This window comes from Protopterus annectens, chromosome 8.part0, assembly GCF_019279795.1.
Source record: "Protopterus annectens isolate FY-2018-M chromosome 8.part0, PAN1.0, whole genome shotgun sequence".
NCBI lineage: Eukaryota > Metazoa > Chordata > Ceratodontiformes > Protopteridae > Protopterus > Protopterus annectens.
The window spans coordinates 451536036-451556801 of record NC_056741.1 but is presented as its reverse complement, the minus strand read 5'-3'; the positions used below and the strand labels follow the sequence as shown (position 1 = coordinate 451556801).

Here is a 20766-nt window from a genome sequence, read left to right as displayed (position 1 = left end):
GTTTGCCAGGTGGTCTATGTGACAATGACTGCTCTAGCCTTGGAAAATAAATGTCAATGGGGTGAGAGGTTAAGCAAAATGTTAATAATTATATGTCTTTTATATTTTATTAACTCCTGCTACTGTTGTTTATTTTTTTTTTGGGGGGGGGTCTTAACAATGTACTTATGTATATATATTTTTTGGAAATGTTGTCAGATATTAATGTAGGGTCCTGACTTTTTTAAAGCATGCCAAGCCTGCTGTTGTGAGATTAGTGGAAACAAGTTAAATAAAATAGAGCATAGCAAATCAGAACATATATGACGGGGTTGTTTTGCTGTTATATCTGCTTACCAAATCACAGCTAATGAGAAGGTAAGTGGTATTTGGGTGAGATATGTTGTATTGAATGAATACTGGCAAATGAATATACTAACAGTGTTCTGTCTTTATGCTCCTCCAGTACAGGAGCAGAAAAAATTAAGGCACATAATGGAGACAATAGAAGCTTTTCAAGGAGAATAGCCATCTACTTGGGGCAGTTGGTGCCAGGGCTGGATCCAGTGCTAGGCAAACTAGACAGTTGGCTAGGGCCCAATGCTTGTAAGGGGGCCCTGGCCACAATATTAAATTGACAAAAAACAAAAGTTTTCTTACTTTTTTGAGTGACCATGTACAGTCAGTTTAACAATAAAAAAATCCTACGTTTTCCTGAGGCAGCGTACTGTGGCTTTGAGCAGTTTATTTTGCTCATGTCTGTTTCCTGCTCCTTCCTGCTTTCAGGCAATGAAACAAGAGCAAGCAGGGATGTGAGATTTCAAAGCAGAATAAATGCAAAAATAGCAGCAGTTATATCTTGTGTTGGTATATGAAGTAACAGTAGAAGAAGTTTGCTTCCATTCAGTACAATGTAAAGTAATGTCAGGTGTCTCTGGCGTTATTCCACAGTGCAATGGTAGAAGGTGTTTGCTTTTATTCACTATAGAGAAAGAATCTGTGCAGGTGCATGAAGCATTTTGGATCACTGGAGCCCATACAGCAACTATGTGGATCGATTTGGTTCACCTTTGTGCGTTAGTGTGTAATGCCCCACTTAGTTATGGGGTCAAATCAGATGTTGCAAAGACATCCCTCATGAAATGTCTTTTCCTCAGCATAAATGACTGGTGGCCACAATCAGCTACAAGCAGTAGTCATTGAATGCTCTAGGGTCAACAGAGACTAGGCTAAGACTTAAGAGTTGGCTGAAGCAAAAGCCCAGTTATTCAGGAATATTCAGGGCTCTAACATCATAGGAGAAAGAAGAAAAAGGTGAAATAAAAAAAGAATAGCAACATCTCAAACAGCATAGGTGAAGACAATAGAATAGATATATAGTTGGGCCAGGTATTAAAATAAGGTATATAAGGAAAGTGGTGGTGGAATGCAAAAGTCCAGAAAGCTATTAGAAAAGAAGGAATGCAGCAAGAAGCAGGAGATAGAAAAAGACAGACAAGGTAATGAGGAACATTGGTTGTTTACCAAAGAGGCTATGACAGCAGTCACAATGACAAAAAAAAACAAGGAGACAGAGAACCTCTACCAGCTTCTGGAAAGTGGCTCAGCACATGGCTCAAAGATTTATCAGGATACAATACAGCAAGAGAAATGCAAAGAAAGTACTTAAATACAATATAAAACAACCCACAGAAGCTGCACTTCCTAAGGTGAAAGAGTAAGGAGAACCCACTGTAGAAGAATTATGAGGTGTAATAAAGAAAATGAAGTCAGGGGAAGCAGCAAGTTCAAATGAAGTCAAAGCAGCTATGATCCATATATTGGGTACATTAAGAGAGACATGGCTCCAGAGGGTATTCATTGCAGTGTTGAAATGACTGTTCCCAGATAACTGCAGAATAAGCACCCTAATACCTTTGTACAAGAGCAAAGTGAATGTTCACAACTTTAGGTGGTAAAGGGATATCAAAGTCCTGTCACAATGCATTAAAGTGACTGATGCATTAAAGTGACTGATAAACAAGTATGCACAGTAGGAAGTAAGATGGAAGGTAAGCAGTTCAGATTCAGATCAGGATGAAGTACAACTGACCTAAAGTTTGCAGTGAGACATAGTGGAGAGGAAGCTGAAGATGAGGATAGTGTCTAACTTGACATTCCTAGACATTAAGAGAGCATATGAAAAGGTCCCAGGAAAACAAATGTGATTATCTGAAGTCCCAGAAACCCCGTTAGAATTAGTACAGACTATGTACAAAGATCCAATGACACAAGTACAGACAGTGATTGGAGTCATACAGGGTTCCCAGTGGGGGCGAGGGTGCATCAGGATTTGGTTCTGAGCCCAATGCTGTTCATACTGGTGATGGAAAATGCAAACAAACAGGCTGGAGGGGCCAGATCAACAAAGCTACTGTATGGAGATGATGTAGCAGCACAATCAGTCTTTCAATAGGGACTCCAGCAAATGATAGGGACCTGGAATGAAACAGTGAAGGCACACAGGATAATCCTGAATACAGACAAGACAGTGGTCATACCAGCAAATGGGGGAATCAAAAAAGCCTGTGGCTTGAAACAGAAAGGAAAAGAGTGGAATAGGTTAAAAGCTTCATATATATAGGAGCAGTAGTTTAAGAGAAGGACATCTGAATAAGGAGGTCAACGCTAGAATCAAAAGTGTTTCACCCAACTGACATGGGTGTCAGGGTAGTGTATAACAAAAGAGTGCCAAAGAAGTAACATGTAGAAAATGGTGTTGCAATAGGTGATTCTGCACAGCACAGACACCTGAGATGTGAAGGCAGGGTGGCTGCGGAAGCTTGAGGTGATGGAGATGAAGTGCCTGAGGCAGGTAGTGAGATGTACATTGTAGGACAGATAAAGAAATGAAGACATCAGAGATGTAGCTAAAGTATCCAGCATTTGCAATGAAAACAGACTGTGAAGGTTTGGTCACATGCAGAAAAGCAGAAGGTGATTTAGTAAAGCAGATTTGGCAGAGGAAGGAAGAAGGCAAAAGGAGATGATGTCATCTAGTCAAGAGATGGATGGACTGCATGAGATAAGACCTGCAACAACTGAGTATGACTGAAAGAAAGTGGGAGTGACACTGGATCAATAGAGGTGGTAACAGTTAACTCCACACCATGACCCCATGGAAAATGGGAAAAGGGGAATACCTGTGATGATGATGATGGTGATGATGATGATGATGATTTTCTGACAATGTATGGATCCTAAAAAAGACCCTTCAATCCAGTTCAATCTATTATAGAATGTTGTGGCTTATTCAGGCTATAATATATATATATATATATATATATATATATATATATATATATATATATATATATATATATATATGAGCCACATAACTGTTTGAAGAAACAATGCCCATGTCTGAGGATTAACCATTTGAAATGTCAGGACCCGCTACAGCGAGTCCTGAAACATGGAGATTGAAATTTCAAAAATGTGGACTTACATATAAGAACTCTGAGATGACCATTTCCTGGAATATACCCTTTTGTCTGAGGTATGGCAGTCTCAGAGTTGGTATATATAAGGTCAGTGGAGTGTAGTGAGCTTAGCACCCTCAATAAGTGGTGCAGGGTCGGCTTGTCCCTCTGGAAAAAAAGAAATTTAAAGGAGAAGAGCAATGTGATTTGCTCTTATTCTGGATTTTTGGTCTTTTTTTATCAGCATGTTGGAACTAAACCTTTTGAGTGTCAACATTTCACTAGGGAGCCATTTAAATATTTTGTGGTCTATCTTGCTGTTTTAGCTAAGGATTTGGTATATAAAGTATGCAGAACATTACTTAGTTGAAGGAAACTTTAAATAATGGAAAGTGGTATGTAATAACTTGGATCAAAAGGTTGGGGTGTACATATGGTCATTCTAAATGGCTTCATAGGTAAGTACTAGACTAACTGCCCTTGTGGGCCATTTTAAGCCTAGCCAATTTCACTCAAAAGGTGAGATTTAAACGCTGTACCTTAGGTCTATGAGGTAAACACTTTAGCCAATATGCCAACCCCCAAACCCAAAACATAGTCTACAAACAGGGGACTTATCTCAACATGCCACACAGGAAATAGGTCTTCCATTAGTGTTATAGATTTATCAAGCACTTCCATTTCTATCTCCTGATTTTTTTAAAACACTAAAAATTACAGTTACTGCAACCAATGAAACATCTACACACCCTATTCCTCATTAAAACTATTGTGTCCAACCTACAGAAAATAGTCAGTTAAGCCACGTCCTAAAGCTTAAACATTTCCAGTGCTAATTATATCAAACCTATCTCAGTCTTGCCTGCTGTGTCTACTTTGGTATAATGAATTTACACTTACCTGAACTGCAGAGACGATGACACCAAAATTGCAATAAACTGAACTATCACATTACCGAAGTTTTTTACAGGGAAAGAAGACACTTGGCCAGCAATTAACAAAATGACACAGCAAAGTATGTCAAATCCACCCAGGTAGGGATGCTATGCCCCCCCCATACCCACCCTAACTAAATATACCAACTCCAGGTTCTCACTACAGTGAGGAAAAGGGCAAATGTCCCCATGTTGTTCCCTGTAAAGAAATCTGTAATGTTCAGATTCAGTTTATTGCATGTTCAGTGTTGTCATCTCCAGAATCTACAATTCAGGTAAGTGTAAATTTGGTCTACTCAAGAAGACCCTGACTGCTATAAGCAAAACTACTTGAAAAGGTTAATTTGCAACCAGCTACAACACATTCACACTTACAGGATTATTTCAAGTCACCAACAAGACTTCTGGTCAGGTAGGAGCACAAAGACGGCCTTCTATCAGATGACAAAACAAGATGATTTCTAACAAGGTCATTTTCATCAGTCTTGCAAAACCTTTTGACTTATTTGACCACTGCCACTTGTTAAACTCTCTCACCAGTTAAGGAATAAGTGGACAAGCAACAAATTGGTTTAAAGAGATCTCAACTAACTGGCACTTCAAATTGGTGCAGCCGCATTTCTTACCATTCCTCTTAATAATGGAGTTCCTTAAGGTTCAGTACTCTCTCTTATGTTGTTCTCTTAGTTAATAAACAATCTGCCTGCATATGACCCTACACCCTTACTTTCAAAAATGTGTATATACAAAGATTAAAGGAAAAGGTGGGTGACAGGATAAGAGATGAAAGAGAAAGACAACAGATAAGATAAGAGATGAATGGGACTCGTGCCATGCTGCCAGATACTGGTACCAGTTGCCATCTGCCCTTAGATAACACCAAACTCAAAACAGTTTCATGACATTTCTCTGCACTCATCTGCTTAACTATAAATTCCTGCTCTTGCTCTCCTGGTTGATCAATTACTCCTTGTACTACTTGTTCTCTCAAACCACAGAGAATCTCCTCAGATCAGTACATCTAGAATTTAGCTCTTTTCATAACTGTTGATGTGAATTCTTAATCTTTTCTTTGCTGTATCCTTGATCGAACTACTAATAATTCCATCCTCCATCACCCACTTTTGCAATCAGTCTTATAGATTTTTACACATTTTAATATGGATCTTTATCAGCATTTGGATCTTGACCTCTTTCTGTTCTTGTACTCCTCTTCCCACTCTTCTACAAAAGTGTACAATAACTACCCCCTCTGCTGCAATTCCCCTTGTTAATGCTTTTCCTTCTTTAACAACTACTTGTCAAATTCACCTAGATTCCTAGTCTATGCTGAATCTGTAATCACTATATTTCAAATACTATTTGTAATCACAATGGGTCTGCTATAAAAGCTTTTCACATTTTTCTCTTATTAAATATGATGTTGGATCTTTCTTCTGGGTCCTTCACTGAAAAGGCATCTTGTATGACCCATCCGAAACATCCAGGTAACCAAATGCAAATGAAGAAAGCTGGGTACTGCAATAATTATGAAATGTGAACCAGGATATACACAGTACCCTAATATGCAAAAATAAAAAATCTGTGCAGCAGAACTTCCACAAAAAAATTCTCACTGGCTATATTATATGTTTACCAATGTGAGTGCAGAATGTCAGAGGTGTAGACATGGAGTGAGGCATACATGGTGTCATATATTTTTCAAACTAAATTGTAAGTAACTTTCAAACAAGGCCTACATTTGCTTGTGGTTATTTGCCCAGTTGTAGTGCATCTTTTCCCTGTGTTGTTTTTGTTGGATACACACAGTTAAAATGCTGACATGGGTCAAAGTAAGGTTTCATAGGTTCATAGGTAGGTACTAGTCTATTGGCCCTGGGGCCTATACAAGCTCAGTCAAAAAGGTACCCTGGCTTTTGCCACCCAAGAAAATTATTTTCCTGTGCCACTGTCGAGCAGAGCCACAGAGGTGATCCCCGAGGTGAATTTCCTATTTCCCATCCAATCATCAAGATTTTTCTTAAAGAGTGCTAATGAGGAGCTTTGTTTGATATAGATAGATAGTTTATTCCAGAGTATGGGAAGTCTCTGGGACAGGAATCTATCCCTCCGGCATGTTCTGTTTATTGTGGTGACAAGGTGTAGGTCCCTAGAGCGTGTAGCTTGGAGGTATTGGGATTTCTTTAAGTGGAGCATGTCCAACAGCTCTGGGTTTGACATAGCTTTGTATGTTAGGCAGAGATCACCTCTGAGTAGGCGATATGCGATGGAGTAAAGATGGAGTTTTTTGAGACGGTCAGCGTAGGGCATCTGTTTTTTGGCCGGTAATCCTCTTTGTGAGGTATTTCTGCGGCCTTTCCAGTTGTTGGAGATGTCTTGTGAGGTACATACCAAAAGGAGCGTTGTACTTTATAATGGGTCTAATGAGTGATGAGTAGAGGGGAACAATGACCTCTTTTTTTCTGGATGAGAAACCTTTTGTGATGAGGTGTGCCACGTAGAAGGATTTCCTGAGTACTGTGGCGATGTGATTATCAAAGGAGAGACTACTGTCCACCTGTGTCCCAAGGTCTCTTATCACACTTTCGGTGTTAAGTATACTACCGCCTATGTTGTAGTTCATGGGTACAGAGTTTTTACCAAAGGGGATGACAATGCACTTTTTGGCATTGAGCTTGAGGCCATGGCTTTGCCACCAGGCATCTGTCTCAGTGAGGCCCTTTTGTTGGATGTCCACATCGTTAGGAGTTTCGATTATGGCTCCTAGTTTGCAGTCATCTGCGAACTTCATTAGCCAAAGACCTTCTGTGTTAGTCTGTACTTCAGAGAAGTAGATACCAAACAGGAGAGGACCCAGGACTGAACCCTGTGGTACTCCACTTGTCACTGGTCTGAAGTCGGATTTGGAGTCTGCTACTTTCACAGTGTGGGTTTTGTCAGTGAGCCAGTTGGCAACCCATCTTGTGACATAGGGATTTATACCTAGTTTAGTGAGTTTATCTATAATTCTAGAGTAGGGGATGGTGTCAAAAGCCTTGGCAAGATCTAGATAGGCTGTGTGAACCACCTTACCCTTGTCTACGGCTTTGGTGACTGCTTCAAAGAAGTGTATCAGGTTTAGGAGACATGATCTGCCATTTACAAACCCAAACTGGGTGGGATCCCGAGTTTGGAGATTACCAATGTCTTTGTTTATAAGTTCCATGATGATAATATGTTCCATGACCTTGCTGACCAGGCTCGTCAGGCTAATGGGGCGGTAGTTCCCGGGGTCCATGGTGGCTCCCCCCTTGTGGAGTGGGATAACCATTGCTGTGCGCCATTCAGCAGGCACAAAGCCTGACGTAAGGCTATGATTGAACATGGTACTTAGGTGGGGTGCCAGTTCGTTCTGTAGTTCGTGTAGAACGCAGCCTGGGATGTTGTCTGGTCCCATGGATGCTGTGTTCTTGGCTTTGGATAGTGTGGTTTTTACCTGTGCAGCCGTGATTATAGGAACTTTGCATTCTTACGGTATAGAGATGGTCTCTTTAGGGGGTGAGAGGGGGGTAAAGTTAGCACTGAACCTATCTGCCAGGATGTTGGCAATATCAGTTGGGTCTGTATATTTAGTGCCATTGTGCTGTAACTCAGAGCAGATCTGAGTGTTGCCATTCAGATACTTGACATAGCTATAGAATGCTTTGTGGTTGTCTTTAGAATCAGTGGCAATTTTGTTTTCATAACTAGCTTTGGAGGATTTTATCAGGGATCGCAGCTTCTTACTGAGGCTGACCAGGGAGCTCCTCCACTCATGGGATTTTACTCTCTTTTGCAAGAGTTTCTTCCTTCTGTTGTACAGTTTGTTTATGGCAGGGGACCACCAGATTGGCTTCCTTTTTTGGAGGATAGCATCTTGGTTCTGTTTGGGATAGCACGATCCATGCACTCATGTAAGTGCTTATAAAGTGCAATTGTGTAGGATTCAGTAGTCGTAACTGTATTGTCCATCTGCATGGGTGTCATGAAGTTCACCACTTCTGTCTTAAGAAACATGAAGTTGGCTTTGGAGAAATTTTTTATTATGGTTTCCTTAATGGGGGATGGAGGCAGGATGTGGATATCTAGGGTAATTAGCTTATGGTCGGATCGGACCAACGAGGCATTGACTTCAGGTGTGGAACACTGGTCACTCATATTGGTAATGACTAGATCTAGGATATTGTTGCCCCTGGTGGGGGTGTGGATAAGTTGATCCAGGGCATTGGAGTTTATGAATTCCAGAAAGCGTTGAGCGAAGGAGTTGGTACATGAGTAGTTTTCCCAGTTAATGGTGGGGTAGTTGAAATCACCCATTATTAGGGTGTTTGGTTGAACCCTAATATTTTCCAGTACATCAAGAAAAGAGGAGTGGGAATCCTGGAGCATGGTGGGTGATCTGTAGCAAGCTACAATTTGGATTGCAGTTTTGCCCAGAGTTACTTGCACTTGGATAACCTCGGCTGCATTATGCTGAGCAACTAGCCTGGAGGTGTGAATATCCTTAATGAATATGGATACACCTCCACCTTTGGTGTTCCGGTCCAGGTTACATGGCCGAAAAGTGTGGTATGAGTTATAGCCTGGTAGTGCAGGGGTACTCTCTGGTGCCTTGAACCAGGTCTCAGTCACTGCACAGATATCGATGTTCTCCATTTTAAGGAGTGTCTCAAGTGAGTGCATTTTGAGATTTAGACTTCTGGCATTGAGTAGCATCATCCTCAGTGTTTGCTTGCCTGTTCCTGTTACGGTGGTGAATTTGTCATTTGAACCTTGCCTAAAAAAGGCACTATAGGGGCGGCAAGAACCTTAGCCAGTATCTGGAATCCCAGGGGTGACAGGTGCAGGCCATCTCTGGCAAAGCATCGTGGTCTGTCGACCATGTCATCCTAGGCAGACAGATACTGGATCCCTTTAGAATGGCACCAGAAGCTTAGCCAATTGTTGAAGTCAATCATTTTGTCCTTGTACTGCTGCATCATCCTGAGTAATGGCAGAATGCTACTCAGGGCTAGGGTCATACCTGCCTGGGCTACAAGATCGGAGAGCTCTTCCATATCATTTTTCATGTAGTCCAGGGAGGAACATCTCAGGTTGTTCACACCAACATGGACAATGACAGAGTCATATTTGTACTTGTTGTGGAGTGACCTGAGTGCGTGGGTTATGTGGCGGATCCTGGCACCCAACAGGCAGCTGACAGTAACCTTTTCCTTGTTTAGCCTGGTGAGTGGGACATCAGTGTGCCTGACTATAGAGTCACCTATGACTAGTGTGTTGGGTACGTTGTTTTGCCTTATTGGCTGTGGTTGAGTGGCACACTGAGTCTGCGGACTATGTGTCATTTGGGTTGTGTTGGGGGTGAAGGTTGCTTGCATTTCTTCTTTGGAGGTTTCTGTTGCTTGAGCAGATTATTATTGAGAGCCTCCGCAAATGTTTTTGTATTTCTATGTGTGGATTTTGGTGGTGTAGATTTAGTGAGACTATGTGATGAGTGTGGTGTGGTGCAAGTGTTTACCTTCTCCTCTTGACTGTCAAGTTCAGTCTTGATTGGAGAGAGCTTTACCTCCAGTTTGGCTAGATAAGTGCATCTCTCACAGGTTGTAGTGTTGGGTGGTAGGAGGAGAGGGTTGTCTGTGTACATTAGGCAATTTCTACATTGCCCCAAGATGCCCAGATTCATCAGATAGACAGGAGAGAACACTGGGAGCTGACCCTTGGACATGCCTGAATAAAAAACTATTTTCCTCTAGATAAGTGAGGAAAGTGAGTACAAGAGCTGCTTTTCTCTAAGCAAGTGAGGAAAGTAAGTACCAAAACTGTTTTCCTCTAGGTAATGAAGAAGGTTGAGTGCTGTAGTAATTAGTAGGTTATTTAGTGCTTACAAGTTCTGAACAAGTGCTGATCACAAATAAGCAAATTCAAGTGCTAAAAGTAAGAATCTGTATCTGGACTAAACTAGTTACAGGAAAGGGGGGAAACAAGTGCAAATGTGGGCTTTTAAATCAGAAAGTTGAGAGAGATGGAAAAACTGCCCAAACGGCCAATAACTACAATTTCTGGGCCAGAATCACTCCTTATGTGGTAGATAGGTTACCTAGTGCTTACCATTCCCACTGATACGCTAGAAGGCTTCCATCCAACACAGAAGGCTTGGGGGGGGGGGGCTCAGAAGCTTACATACAGTCCTGGATACAGCAAATCTGAATCTGGACTACACTAGTTACAGGAATTTTTTTTTTTTTTTATATATACAGAAAAGTAGCTAAAACAGCAGTCAAAACAATTCAAATCCAGTGCAAGCTAGCACACTTGAGTATGTAGCAATGTTAGACCAAACAGTTTAAAAAAATGCAATTAAATTAAAAATGACTAAAAACAATGCAGAAGGAGTCTATTAGGTAGAATGAGGTAAAGAGATGGGACTGGGGGGAGTGTCCCAGATCAAATCTACAGTGGGGGCGGGCAATTGCAAAAACCTCCAAATTTAAACAACAACACAGGAATAGGGAAAATAACAACACATGAATAAGGAGGGTGGGTATGGGAAAACCAACACCTTCAGCAGAGATCTGAAAAACTATACAGTGAAGCAAAAATAACAGTGCACAACTCTGAAGTCAGCCAGCAATGATATAAAATTAGTCAAACAACAATTACCAGTACACAACTCTGAAGTGCCAGAAAAATATACTCAGCTCTGTATATCTTCAGATAGTTTGAAGAGCACTCTTTCAGGACACAGGAAAGCTCCAACAATGATATGTTTGTGTGCTTTATACCCTGTATCATCACAGAAAACCAGAACCCTAGCAAGATGCTCCCCCAACAGCCAAGGTTTATCATCAGAAAAAGCACAAACATCCAGAGTTATGTCCAAAACTCCCACCATCCTAAGGATAATGATAACCTGAAAGGGACAGTCCACGTGGCCCACCATACTGAAGCTACTGCAAATATATGAGTAGCAGATCCTGTTTCCAATATCAGGAAGTCCTACCCCAACCACCTCTATGAGAACTGCAACACAGATACAGCTTTTTACAGGGCTTAATGCAATCACTGCCACACATTTTATATGAGGACAACCATTAACAAACTTAAAACTAGATAGCCCAGCATTACTCAAACATCATAAATGGCACATTGAAGAGTCCCTTAGCCAAACATGCTAAGGAACAACAAGGATACAACACCTTCAAATTCCTCATCCTGAAATGCATTGACATAGCCAGCTGGATGGAAACAAAATTGGCAAACTAGAAAGGAAAGAACAAAGTGGCAGATTAAGTTAAGAGCAGGCAAACCTCATGAATTGAACACCATTTTTTCCATCAATTGTGCCCTCAACATGAGAAAACTCCACCACCACATGTTGTACTGAGGGCAACAAGACAGGCAAGATTGTTATTTTCATTTATTGACTGAATCCTAAGTAAATAAAATATTTGGTGGAGAGTCTCTTCAATTATCCTCATCAGCTTTAATGCGTATTCATCAATGTACTTTGTTATTTTTCAGTGTACTTGGCAATTTTATTTAATTTTAGTATTGTGGTCTGTTGTAAATGATTTACTGGTTGATCCCCATGGAATTATTTCCATTTTTATCTTTCCTTAGTCCCCAGTAGTACATCCACTAGTCCAAGTAACTTTATTATTTTATTGTTGCACTTCATTATAGTATATTCAGTTATAAATGGGCAAATCCGTTGAAGACCAGTAAGAGTCCAGCAGAACAGATATGCACTCTACCTCACACACACGTTTCTTCCTTTTTGAACTGCACATCGCACAGGATGTTCACAGAATTACTTAAGAGACCATACCTGTCAGTATTACCACTTGTTCTTTATCTTTTGTTTTTATTTTTTATTTTTAAATGTATGATTTTGTAAGTATGTTATGTGATTTTACTTTAGTTAGGATTAACATTGGAAAGAAAAGGAAGTTTCTGTCGTTAAAACTTAGGAAAGATAACTGTCATATATCTGAGATTATAAGAACTTTACTGAAATAAATGATTGTTGCAAATATAGCATGTGGTGGACACCCATCATTTGATCAACCTCTTGTGTAGGCCATGCCCCATCCAGTCACAGACACTCCCAGAAGGAAGACTCCATGCAGGTTACCATTCACTTTTCTACTGTATAAAAAAAACACTGATTTGTTACTGTAGTGCACAGCATCACTCATCTCCCTACAATAAAGGACTGGATTACAATAGCATTGAGTCTGCAAGTTTTTTTTTTTGTTTGTTTTGTCTACCCTATACTAAACTGTTATTTTAATAACATTTTTTAAAATTCAATCTTCAATTTTATTTTGCTTAATTAGCTCTTCTAGGACATCAGCAGAAGCACACTCTACAATAGGCTCAACCACCGAAGACAGTTCTACACAAGACAAGAATCAGAAGACCGACCCCACGGGACCACAGCAGCACATTCAATATATATGTATAGATTTACTATCAAAATGTGGAAAATCAAAATAATTTTCCACCTTTTGATCATATCAGTTTGCTGAAACTGGTAATAATGAATTACCAAAATTTTGGAAATGGTAACGCGGAATCAACATTTGAACACTAGAAGTTCCAATGTTGAAAGTCTGTGTTACTGCCAATGTTTTTGCTGGGGGGGCAAGCCCACCTGCACCCTCCATGTGGAAGGCTGCCCCCCCCTCACACCTGCATATTATATATTCCAACTCCAAGATCACACTACAGTGAGAAAATGGTGCATTTCACGATCCCCACTGTGGTGTAATTTGTTATCAGAACCTCGATTTCACATTAGCGAAAGCACACTATTATTCACTAATGTGGAGTCGAACATTTTCTGAATCGACATTATATGAACTTGAAAACAGCCTTTCCTCCTTCCAAGCTTCACATAAGTGGCAATCTCTCTCTATCTCTCTCTCTCTCTCTCTCTAGATATATATATATATATATATATATATATATATATATATATATATATATATATATATGGGTTCATATGATACCATCGACAACTGAGTAAATCGACAACCGGCCCTGCAGCACCACTTTACCGAAACCGCACAGCATCGACAGTTGAAATAACCGACACCGACTCTACCGACAATGCGCTACACCGACATCGCGTATTACACCTAACGGGTATTAACATGTGTGAGGTAGGGGAGGTATTGCTAAACTTATGTCACTCAGTCTAACATTATAAATACCTCCCCTACCTCACACATGTTAATACCCGTTAGGTGTAATACGCGATGTCGGTGTAGCGCGTTGTCGGTAGAGTCGGTGTCGGTTATTTCAACTGTCGATGCTGTGCGGTTTCGGTAAAGTGGTGCTGCAGGGCCGGTTGTCGATTTACTCAGTTGTCGATGGTATCATATGAACCCATATATATATATATATATATATATATATATACACACACACACAGACACACACACACACACACACACACACACACACACACACACACATGCAATTTTAGTACATTGCATGTTGGAAAGTAAGTAGTATGCCTTTTAGCGTGTGTAATGGTATTTAGCTCTATAAAGTTCTCACAACACTTAGTCATGAAACTGATGTATTGCATAGGCTAATAGGAATAGTGATTGCCTATTACTTGATATATAAAGGCTTTAGTCTGAAAGCAGAAAACCAGGAAGTTGTTTCCTCAGTTAGAGGTTCATTATAGTTCAGAATATGCATTCTGACCAAAGATTCAGAATTACTGAAACTCAGTGACCAAACTGTGGCTTACTGTGGATGGAGCTGGAGGCATAATCAAGTGAATATTTAGTTTTATAAAGCTGAAGAAAGGAACTGGTAGAGCCTATAGTTGTGACTTAATTTAGCAGCTTGGAGTATCGGGACTGAATCTGAGTGGTGCATAACCAATATGGATTTTAAACCTTGCTCTAAGGTACTCTGTGTATAGTGTACATATGCCTGTCAATAGTGAGGAAAGCCAAGTAAGTTATAGCTGTTTCAGTTTGCTTTGTTCTGTAAAGAAAATTGGACTTTTTGTATGCATCTCTGCCTCCAGTGTGTTTTGAGATGCTTACAATACCATACGGATTTTGTTTCAGTATTATTTATTACAACACAATCTCTTTATATCAGATTGCAATGTTAAGACAGATTTATTAATGCAGGATAAAAATATACAATTGATATAATCCTGTTAGAAAATATACCTATAATCCTTTTAAAAAGTATACCTATTTCTTCTGCAAAACATTAGTATACCTTAGTTACTCTAACATTTAAGTGTCTATTATTACCTTTGTTTTTAATTCACAGCTTTTAAATGCTTGGGGATTAATTAGTAAATACTGTTACATTTTGCTGGGTCGTGATACTCTAGCAGACAGTGAGTACAAGCATTAGAATGGCTTAACAAAGAGTGTCATCTCTATAAGTCTTTTCAGAGTCTGTATTCAATTATGTTATTAATAATATGATAACAGTGTAGTTCACTGACTGTTAATGCACAGTGTATCATGGACTGAGTTCTGCTAACATAAATTCTTTGATTTCATACAGTAATGAGACATTTCAACCTTTTTTCTACAGGTACTGCCGCATAACAGTTTTGAAGCTTTTGATGCATAGTTAATGAGCAGTGGCACTTAATGCCCACCAATTCATGCATTACCCTCCTTCCACCCAGATAGGTGGAAGCAGAGTAAAACTCTTGTTTCTCTTCTTTACAAGCCAAGCCTCTAGTGTCTGGACCATTAGTGTAGTCAATGCTTCATCCCGGCATTGACTAACTGTAAACATTTCTCTGTAAAACTCCCTTTTCTGCCCTTTGTGAAAAGATATACTATAAAGTTAAGCTTCTGTCTATACGTCTTACTGACAATTTATATGTAACCTACAGAATGTGTTTTCAGCACTCAAACTTGTTCTGGCTTCTACCCCAGCTAGTTAAAGGAAATACAACAAGCAACATGCAAATGGTCTTCTCTTTACCTACCTGATTTCTCCTTATTCTTTCAAAAATTGTTTTCTGCACATGCACTTTCTACTTCTGCAGGTGTAACCCATTCCATTCACCATCACATTCCTCAAGCTCACTACCCTCCACCTACCTAACCCCCAAGTCCTACCCACCCACCCTTACTGTATATTTGTAGCACCCATAGTCCCTTCACCTCACCAACCCATTCAGTCACAACTCATTAATCTATATTGCAGAAGCACTTCTACAGTGCACAGTAAATATAACCACCACTATTTTCACAACATACTGTTCAACTACCTTTTGCATCTGTCTCTCTACAGTTGCCAGTTAATACATGTCTACCTCTCCCTCCTTACTCTCTACCTATTATAAATCTGTACAATAACAACTAATCTGATCAACTCTTTGTTTAAACCATCTACAACCCATTTCCCTCCTTGCTCAGCAATTACCATTCAATCCTATCTAACACTAATAACTAAGCCTTCTCACCTCAGCCTCATTTTCAATCTCCTCGTAAACTCAGCTCCTACTCTCAGTCTACCTAGCTACCTCTATGTCTACTAAAAAACCACACACACTACATATAATAACACCCCTACTAACAGTGGGATTCACAACTCTCTACATTTTGCCATGGGTCCTCTTCAAATCATTGAAATCCCATATCATTAAAGACCATATCGTCAAGCCGACAATATCAAAAACCCATTTCAGCAAAGTACTGCAACAATGAAGATCTTCTCAGGGTAAGTAAACTGTTGTCCAACAAGGTGAACTTTGCCCTTTTTCCAACCATAGTGTGATTTCAGAGTTGGCATATTTAGTTATGGGGGATGTGGGGGCATAACCTCCACCCTGGGTGGGTTAGGGATGGTGCGGTTTAGGTTTTGTTACATTTTGGATGAGTGGTTACTTATTCTGAGAAGATCTTCATTGCTGCAGTGGTTCACTGAAATAGGTTTTTGATATTTTCATCTTTGCAATGTCTTCTTTGATTATATGGGGTTTTGACGATTTGAAGTAGACCCGCTGCCATAGACCTGTTACGACTTCCTACACCACAACTGTACTGAGTCCTCTGACTATAACAATTTGGCATATCACATTCATATAACATCAGAACTGTACCCCCTCCACCTATAATCATCTTTTCAGGAATTCTTATGTATAACCTAAGACAATCACACAAAAACTAAACAGTAATCCAAAAATCAAGCTTAAGTGGATTAGCCCCCAGAACCCAAAGTTTCTGTCTCTAAAGCTAAGTGGGGATATATATTCTAACCTAGGTCCACCTCAATCAGCTAAAGCCTCAAATACATCACTCTGCACTACTCCACCACCTCACTTGTCTACAATAAAAACATCATTGTCATCTTGAGCTATTGAGATATTTCAGAATCCTATGTCCCACAACCAGTCTTCACCAAGATATGAATAGTTTTACTCGCGTCTCCCAGCTGTATACATTATTTTGTGACACTGCTAAACCTCCACATCTATAATTGTAATATAAACGTTATGAAGGCCACATGCATAACTGTCTCTAAACCTGCTTTACACTTCACCTCTTAAATACAATGTTAATATTTTCTGCCTTACCTAGTTCCTTCTCTCACTTCCATTTCTTTGCATTTTTAAGTTCTAATCACATGATTTATAAATCTGACAAACCCACAAATACAACTTTTCAGATGTTCAATGTTCATCTACTAATGCATAAATATCTTTTATTCTATAATAGTTGCCTCTACTTTCAGATGAAAGTAATCGCAAATGTATGTCATTTTTAATGTATACTATTTAATGTCTGTTCATGTAAATTACTGAATGTCTGTTTTAAAATGTTTGTAATATGTTGGAGCTTTTCTCCCCAGGACTCTGCTGAAAAGTTTTTTTTTTTTTTTAACTCAGACGAACCTAGTAAACAAAAGCAAAATAAAAAATAACCTAAGTAGTAGCTTGAACAAAATCACAAATATTCACAGCTGTGCAAGACACTACAGTCCCGATATTCTAGGAGCTACATTTCCACCAAAAGCTGTTCAGTTTTGGAGTTTCATTACCATTAAGGCCCAAAGCAGCTGAAGATGCCAACATACTCTGAAAGTACACTTCTCATTGCTAATACAAATTAGTACACAACAAACAATGTTCCTCGCTGTCAAAGGACAAGATATCATACAAAAATGCAAACCTTGATTAAACCAAGGAATTACCACAAAATAATAAACTTTCATTTTAAATGTTTCAGATCCTTTGAGAATGTGTTTGAAGATTCAAAGTAACCAAAAAAGAGTATTAAACAAGAAGGGAAAAGTAGGCGCTAAATGATGTGGGAAAATTAGGGTTGTCAGTAATAAAACAAGTTGTTTTCAAACATAGTTGTGGTGAGGTGATAGTAAGAAGAAAATTGTCATTAAGGTATCTTTTTTTCCTAAACACTGGATGTGCTGCTGATGTTGCTTTTTGAATGCATAAATGTCTGGATATTATCTAAGTGTCTGACAAAAAAAAAAAAAATAATAAGTAAAAATAAAAATACATACCGATAAATGACAAAGGAGATGTTCATTATGCCAAAAAGAATCAGGCTCACAACAATTGCCATGATCTCCAAGGTGCTGAAATTATCTAAAGAAAGCAAAAGTAAAAAATTCAGAGTAAATCTTAAAAAAAAACTAAATAACACAATATCCACGGAGTCCCACACTAATAGCAATGATAACAAATACACTATGTGAAATGCCACAATAAGATACTACATGAGGAAACGGCTCAAAATATAAATACTGTCTTTAATTAAAAGGTTAAGCGCTTTCATCTAAAAAGTATAGACTTCATCAGAACACATGAATTCCAACAGTTGATTGTTTAAGTATAAAACACAACCAATCACATCCAAGAAATTACCATATTCATAAAATAATTAATTAAATGATGTCATATCCCCTTCATGAATAATGTAAATAATGTAAATAACATGAACGAGGATATATTAAAAGACATATAAAAAAACATATAAATAAAACATATAAAAAAATATATGCCATTTACATTCTTGCTTCAATAATAGGTTTGATAGGTATATGATCATTAATACCAGGTGGGGTAGTAGCATTTAAAATTATTTGCCATCTTACTTCCTTCTCACCTAATATGGTTTTACATTACCCCCCTGTTGAACTGATTCAAAACTTCTAGTAAGGAAAATTTAAAAGTAGAAAAACCACTGTTGTCCCTAATATGCTTATATAATGCATTGTTTGCATCCTCTTTTCTAATAGCATATAAGTGATCATATATCCTGTTTTTAAAAACCTCCCAGTCTTACCCACATAGTAACTGGGGCATCCACAACACTTTGCAAAATAAAAAACATTCTGTGTCTGACAATTCCCCCTCTTAAATCTCAAGACAGTCTTATTTTTATTTTCTACAACCAAGGTTTTAGCTTCCAGTATAGCATGGCATTGGTCGCATCGCCCACACATGATGGTACCTCCCTTACCTCTCTGTATATATATATATATATATATATATAGTCGACTACTCTCAAATTTCCTCTTGAGGTTGCATCCAGTCCTATGCACAAATATGGGTTCATCCCCTACTATTGAAAAGATTTCTTGATCACATTTCACAATGTTCCAGTTGTTTTTGATGATCTTGTTCACTTGCCCAGTGTTGTCATTAAATGGTAATACACATGCTCTACTAAATTTGTTAGGAGTCATGTCTTTCACTAGTGGGTTACTATTCACCAATTCCCCTCTCAACAAGGGTTTATACTTATTCCCCCACTCGCTACTGACATATCTCACTGGATCCTCAACAATGGGGGCAGGATACCCTCCCTCTCTAAACATACTACCTATATATTGCATTTCTAACAACATTTCTTGGTAGTCTGAGGTCATACGGGCAGCTCTTATACATTGTCCCTTAACAATGTTTTTCTTTAGTCTGTGGGAAAGGCAGCTGTTATACTCCAGATAGGTGTTACTAAAAGTCTCCTTTCTAAAGATTCTGGACTTAAATCCCATAGATGTAAGGATAATGTATGTGTCCAGATAAGATATACCATCTTTACTGGCATGATAGGTAAAACCTAGGAATGTTTTGAGATTTAAGAGGGGGAATTGCCAGACACAGAATGTTTTTTATTTTGCAAAGTGTTGTGGATGCCCCAGTTACTATGTGGGTAAGACTGGGAGGTTTTTAAAAACAAGATATATGATCACTTATATGCTATTAGAAAAGAGGATGCAAACAATGCATTATATAAGCATATTAGGGACAACAGTGGTTGTTCTACTTTTAAATTTTCCTTACTAGAAGTTTTGAATCAGTTCAACAGGGGGATAATGTAAAACCTTATTAGGTGAAGGAAGTAAGATGGCAAATACTTTTAAATGCTACTACCCCACCTGGTATTAACGATCATATACCTATCAAACATATTATTGAAGCAAGACTGTAAATGGCATATATTTTTTATATGTTTCACTTATATGTTTTTTTAATATGTCTTTTAATATATCCTTGTTCATGTTATTTACATTATTTACAATATTCATGAAGGGGATATGACATAATTTAATTAATTATTTCATGAATATGGTAATTTCTTGTTGGATGTGATTGGTTGTGTTTTATATTTACACAATCAACTGTTTAATTCATGTGTTCTGATGAAGTCTATACTTTTTAGATGAAAGCGCGTAGCCTTTTAATTAAAGAGTGTATTTATATTTTGAGCCGTTTCCTCGTGTAGTATCTTATTGTGGCGTTTCACGTAGTGTATTTGTTATCATTGCTATTAAATCTTAAAAAAATCAGTTGGAATTTACACACAGACACACACACACACACACACACACACACACACACACACACACACACACACACACACACACAATATGGTATTTGTTGTTATATAACAGCTAACATTCCACCAGTTTATTGATTGTTTGCTTTGGTTTCTTGACTGTGAGCACATTCTTTAATCAGTCCTGGTAAGGAAAATGACAACAATGTTGGAAACAAAATCAATGCTTCCTTAGCAAAGAATGACAACAAAGGGGGTTACACTCACACTGCAGGGCATCAGTGAGTCACAGAACTATCACCACCACACAGGCAGGCAACTCAGTAGTGCTAAGCAGACATAAAGAAGGAAGGATAAGACTTGTGAGTCTGCTGTGCACAGCATTAGTCAACGAGATGTGGAAACTTCATACATGAAGCAGATCAAAGCGGATGAGACTTTAAAAAGAGGGCAAAGCTGTGCTCTCATGCCACATTATAAGAAATTTATGAGAATGCAAATGAGAAACACAACAGGTAGTGCAAGCTGTCACTTATATTGGTAGGCTATTAGTTCATGAATCAA

General features: G+C 38.8%; 1 protein-coding gene across 1 annotated transcript in view; it reads right to left on the bottom strand.

Moving 5' to 3' along the window:
* NPR1 (natriuretic peptide receptor 1) overlaps positions 1–20766 on the bottom strand; it is a 3300976-nt gene that overhangs the window by 1376400 nt on the left and 1903810 nt on the right. The window contains exon 7 of the mRNA XM_044079969.1: positions 17921–18005. Within this exon, the coding sequence (XP_043935904.1) occupies positions 17921–18005 (85 nt within the window). The remainder of the gene's footprint in view (positions 1–17920; positions 18006–20766) is intronic.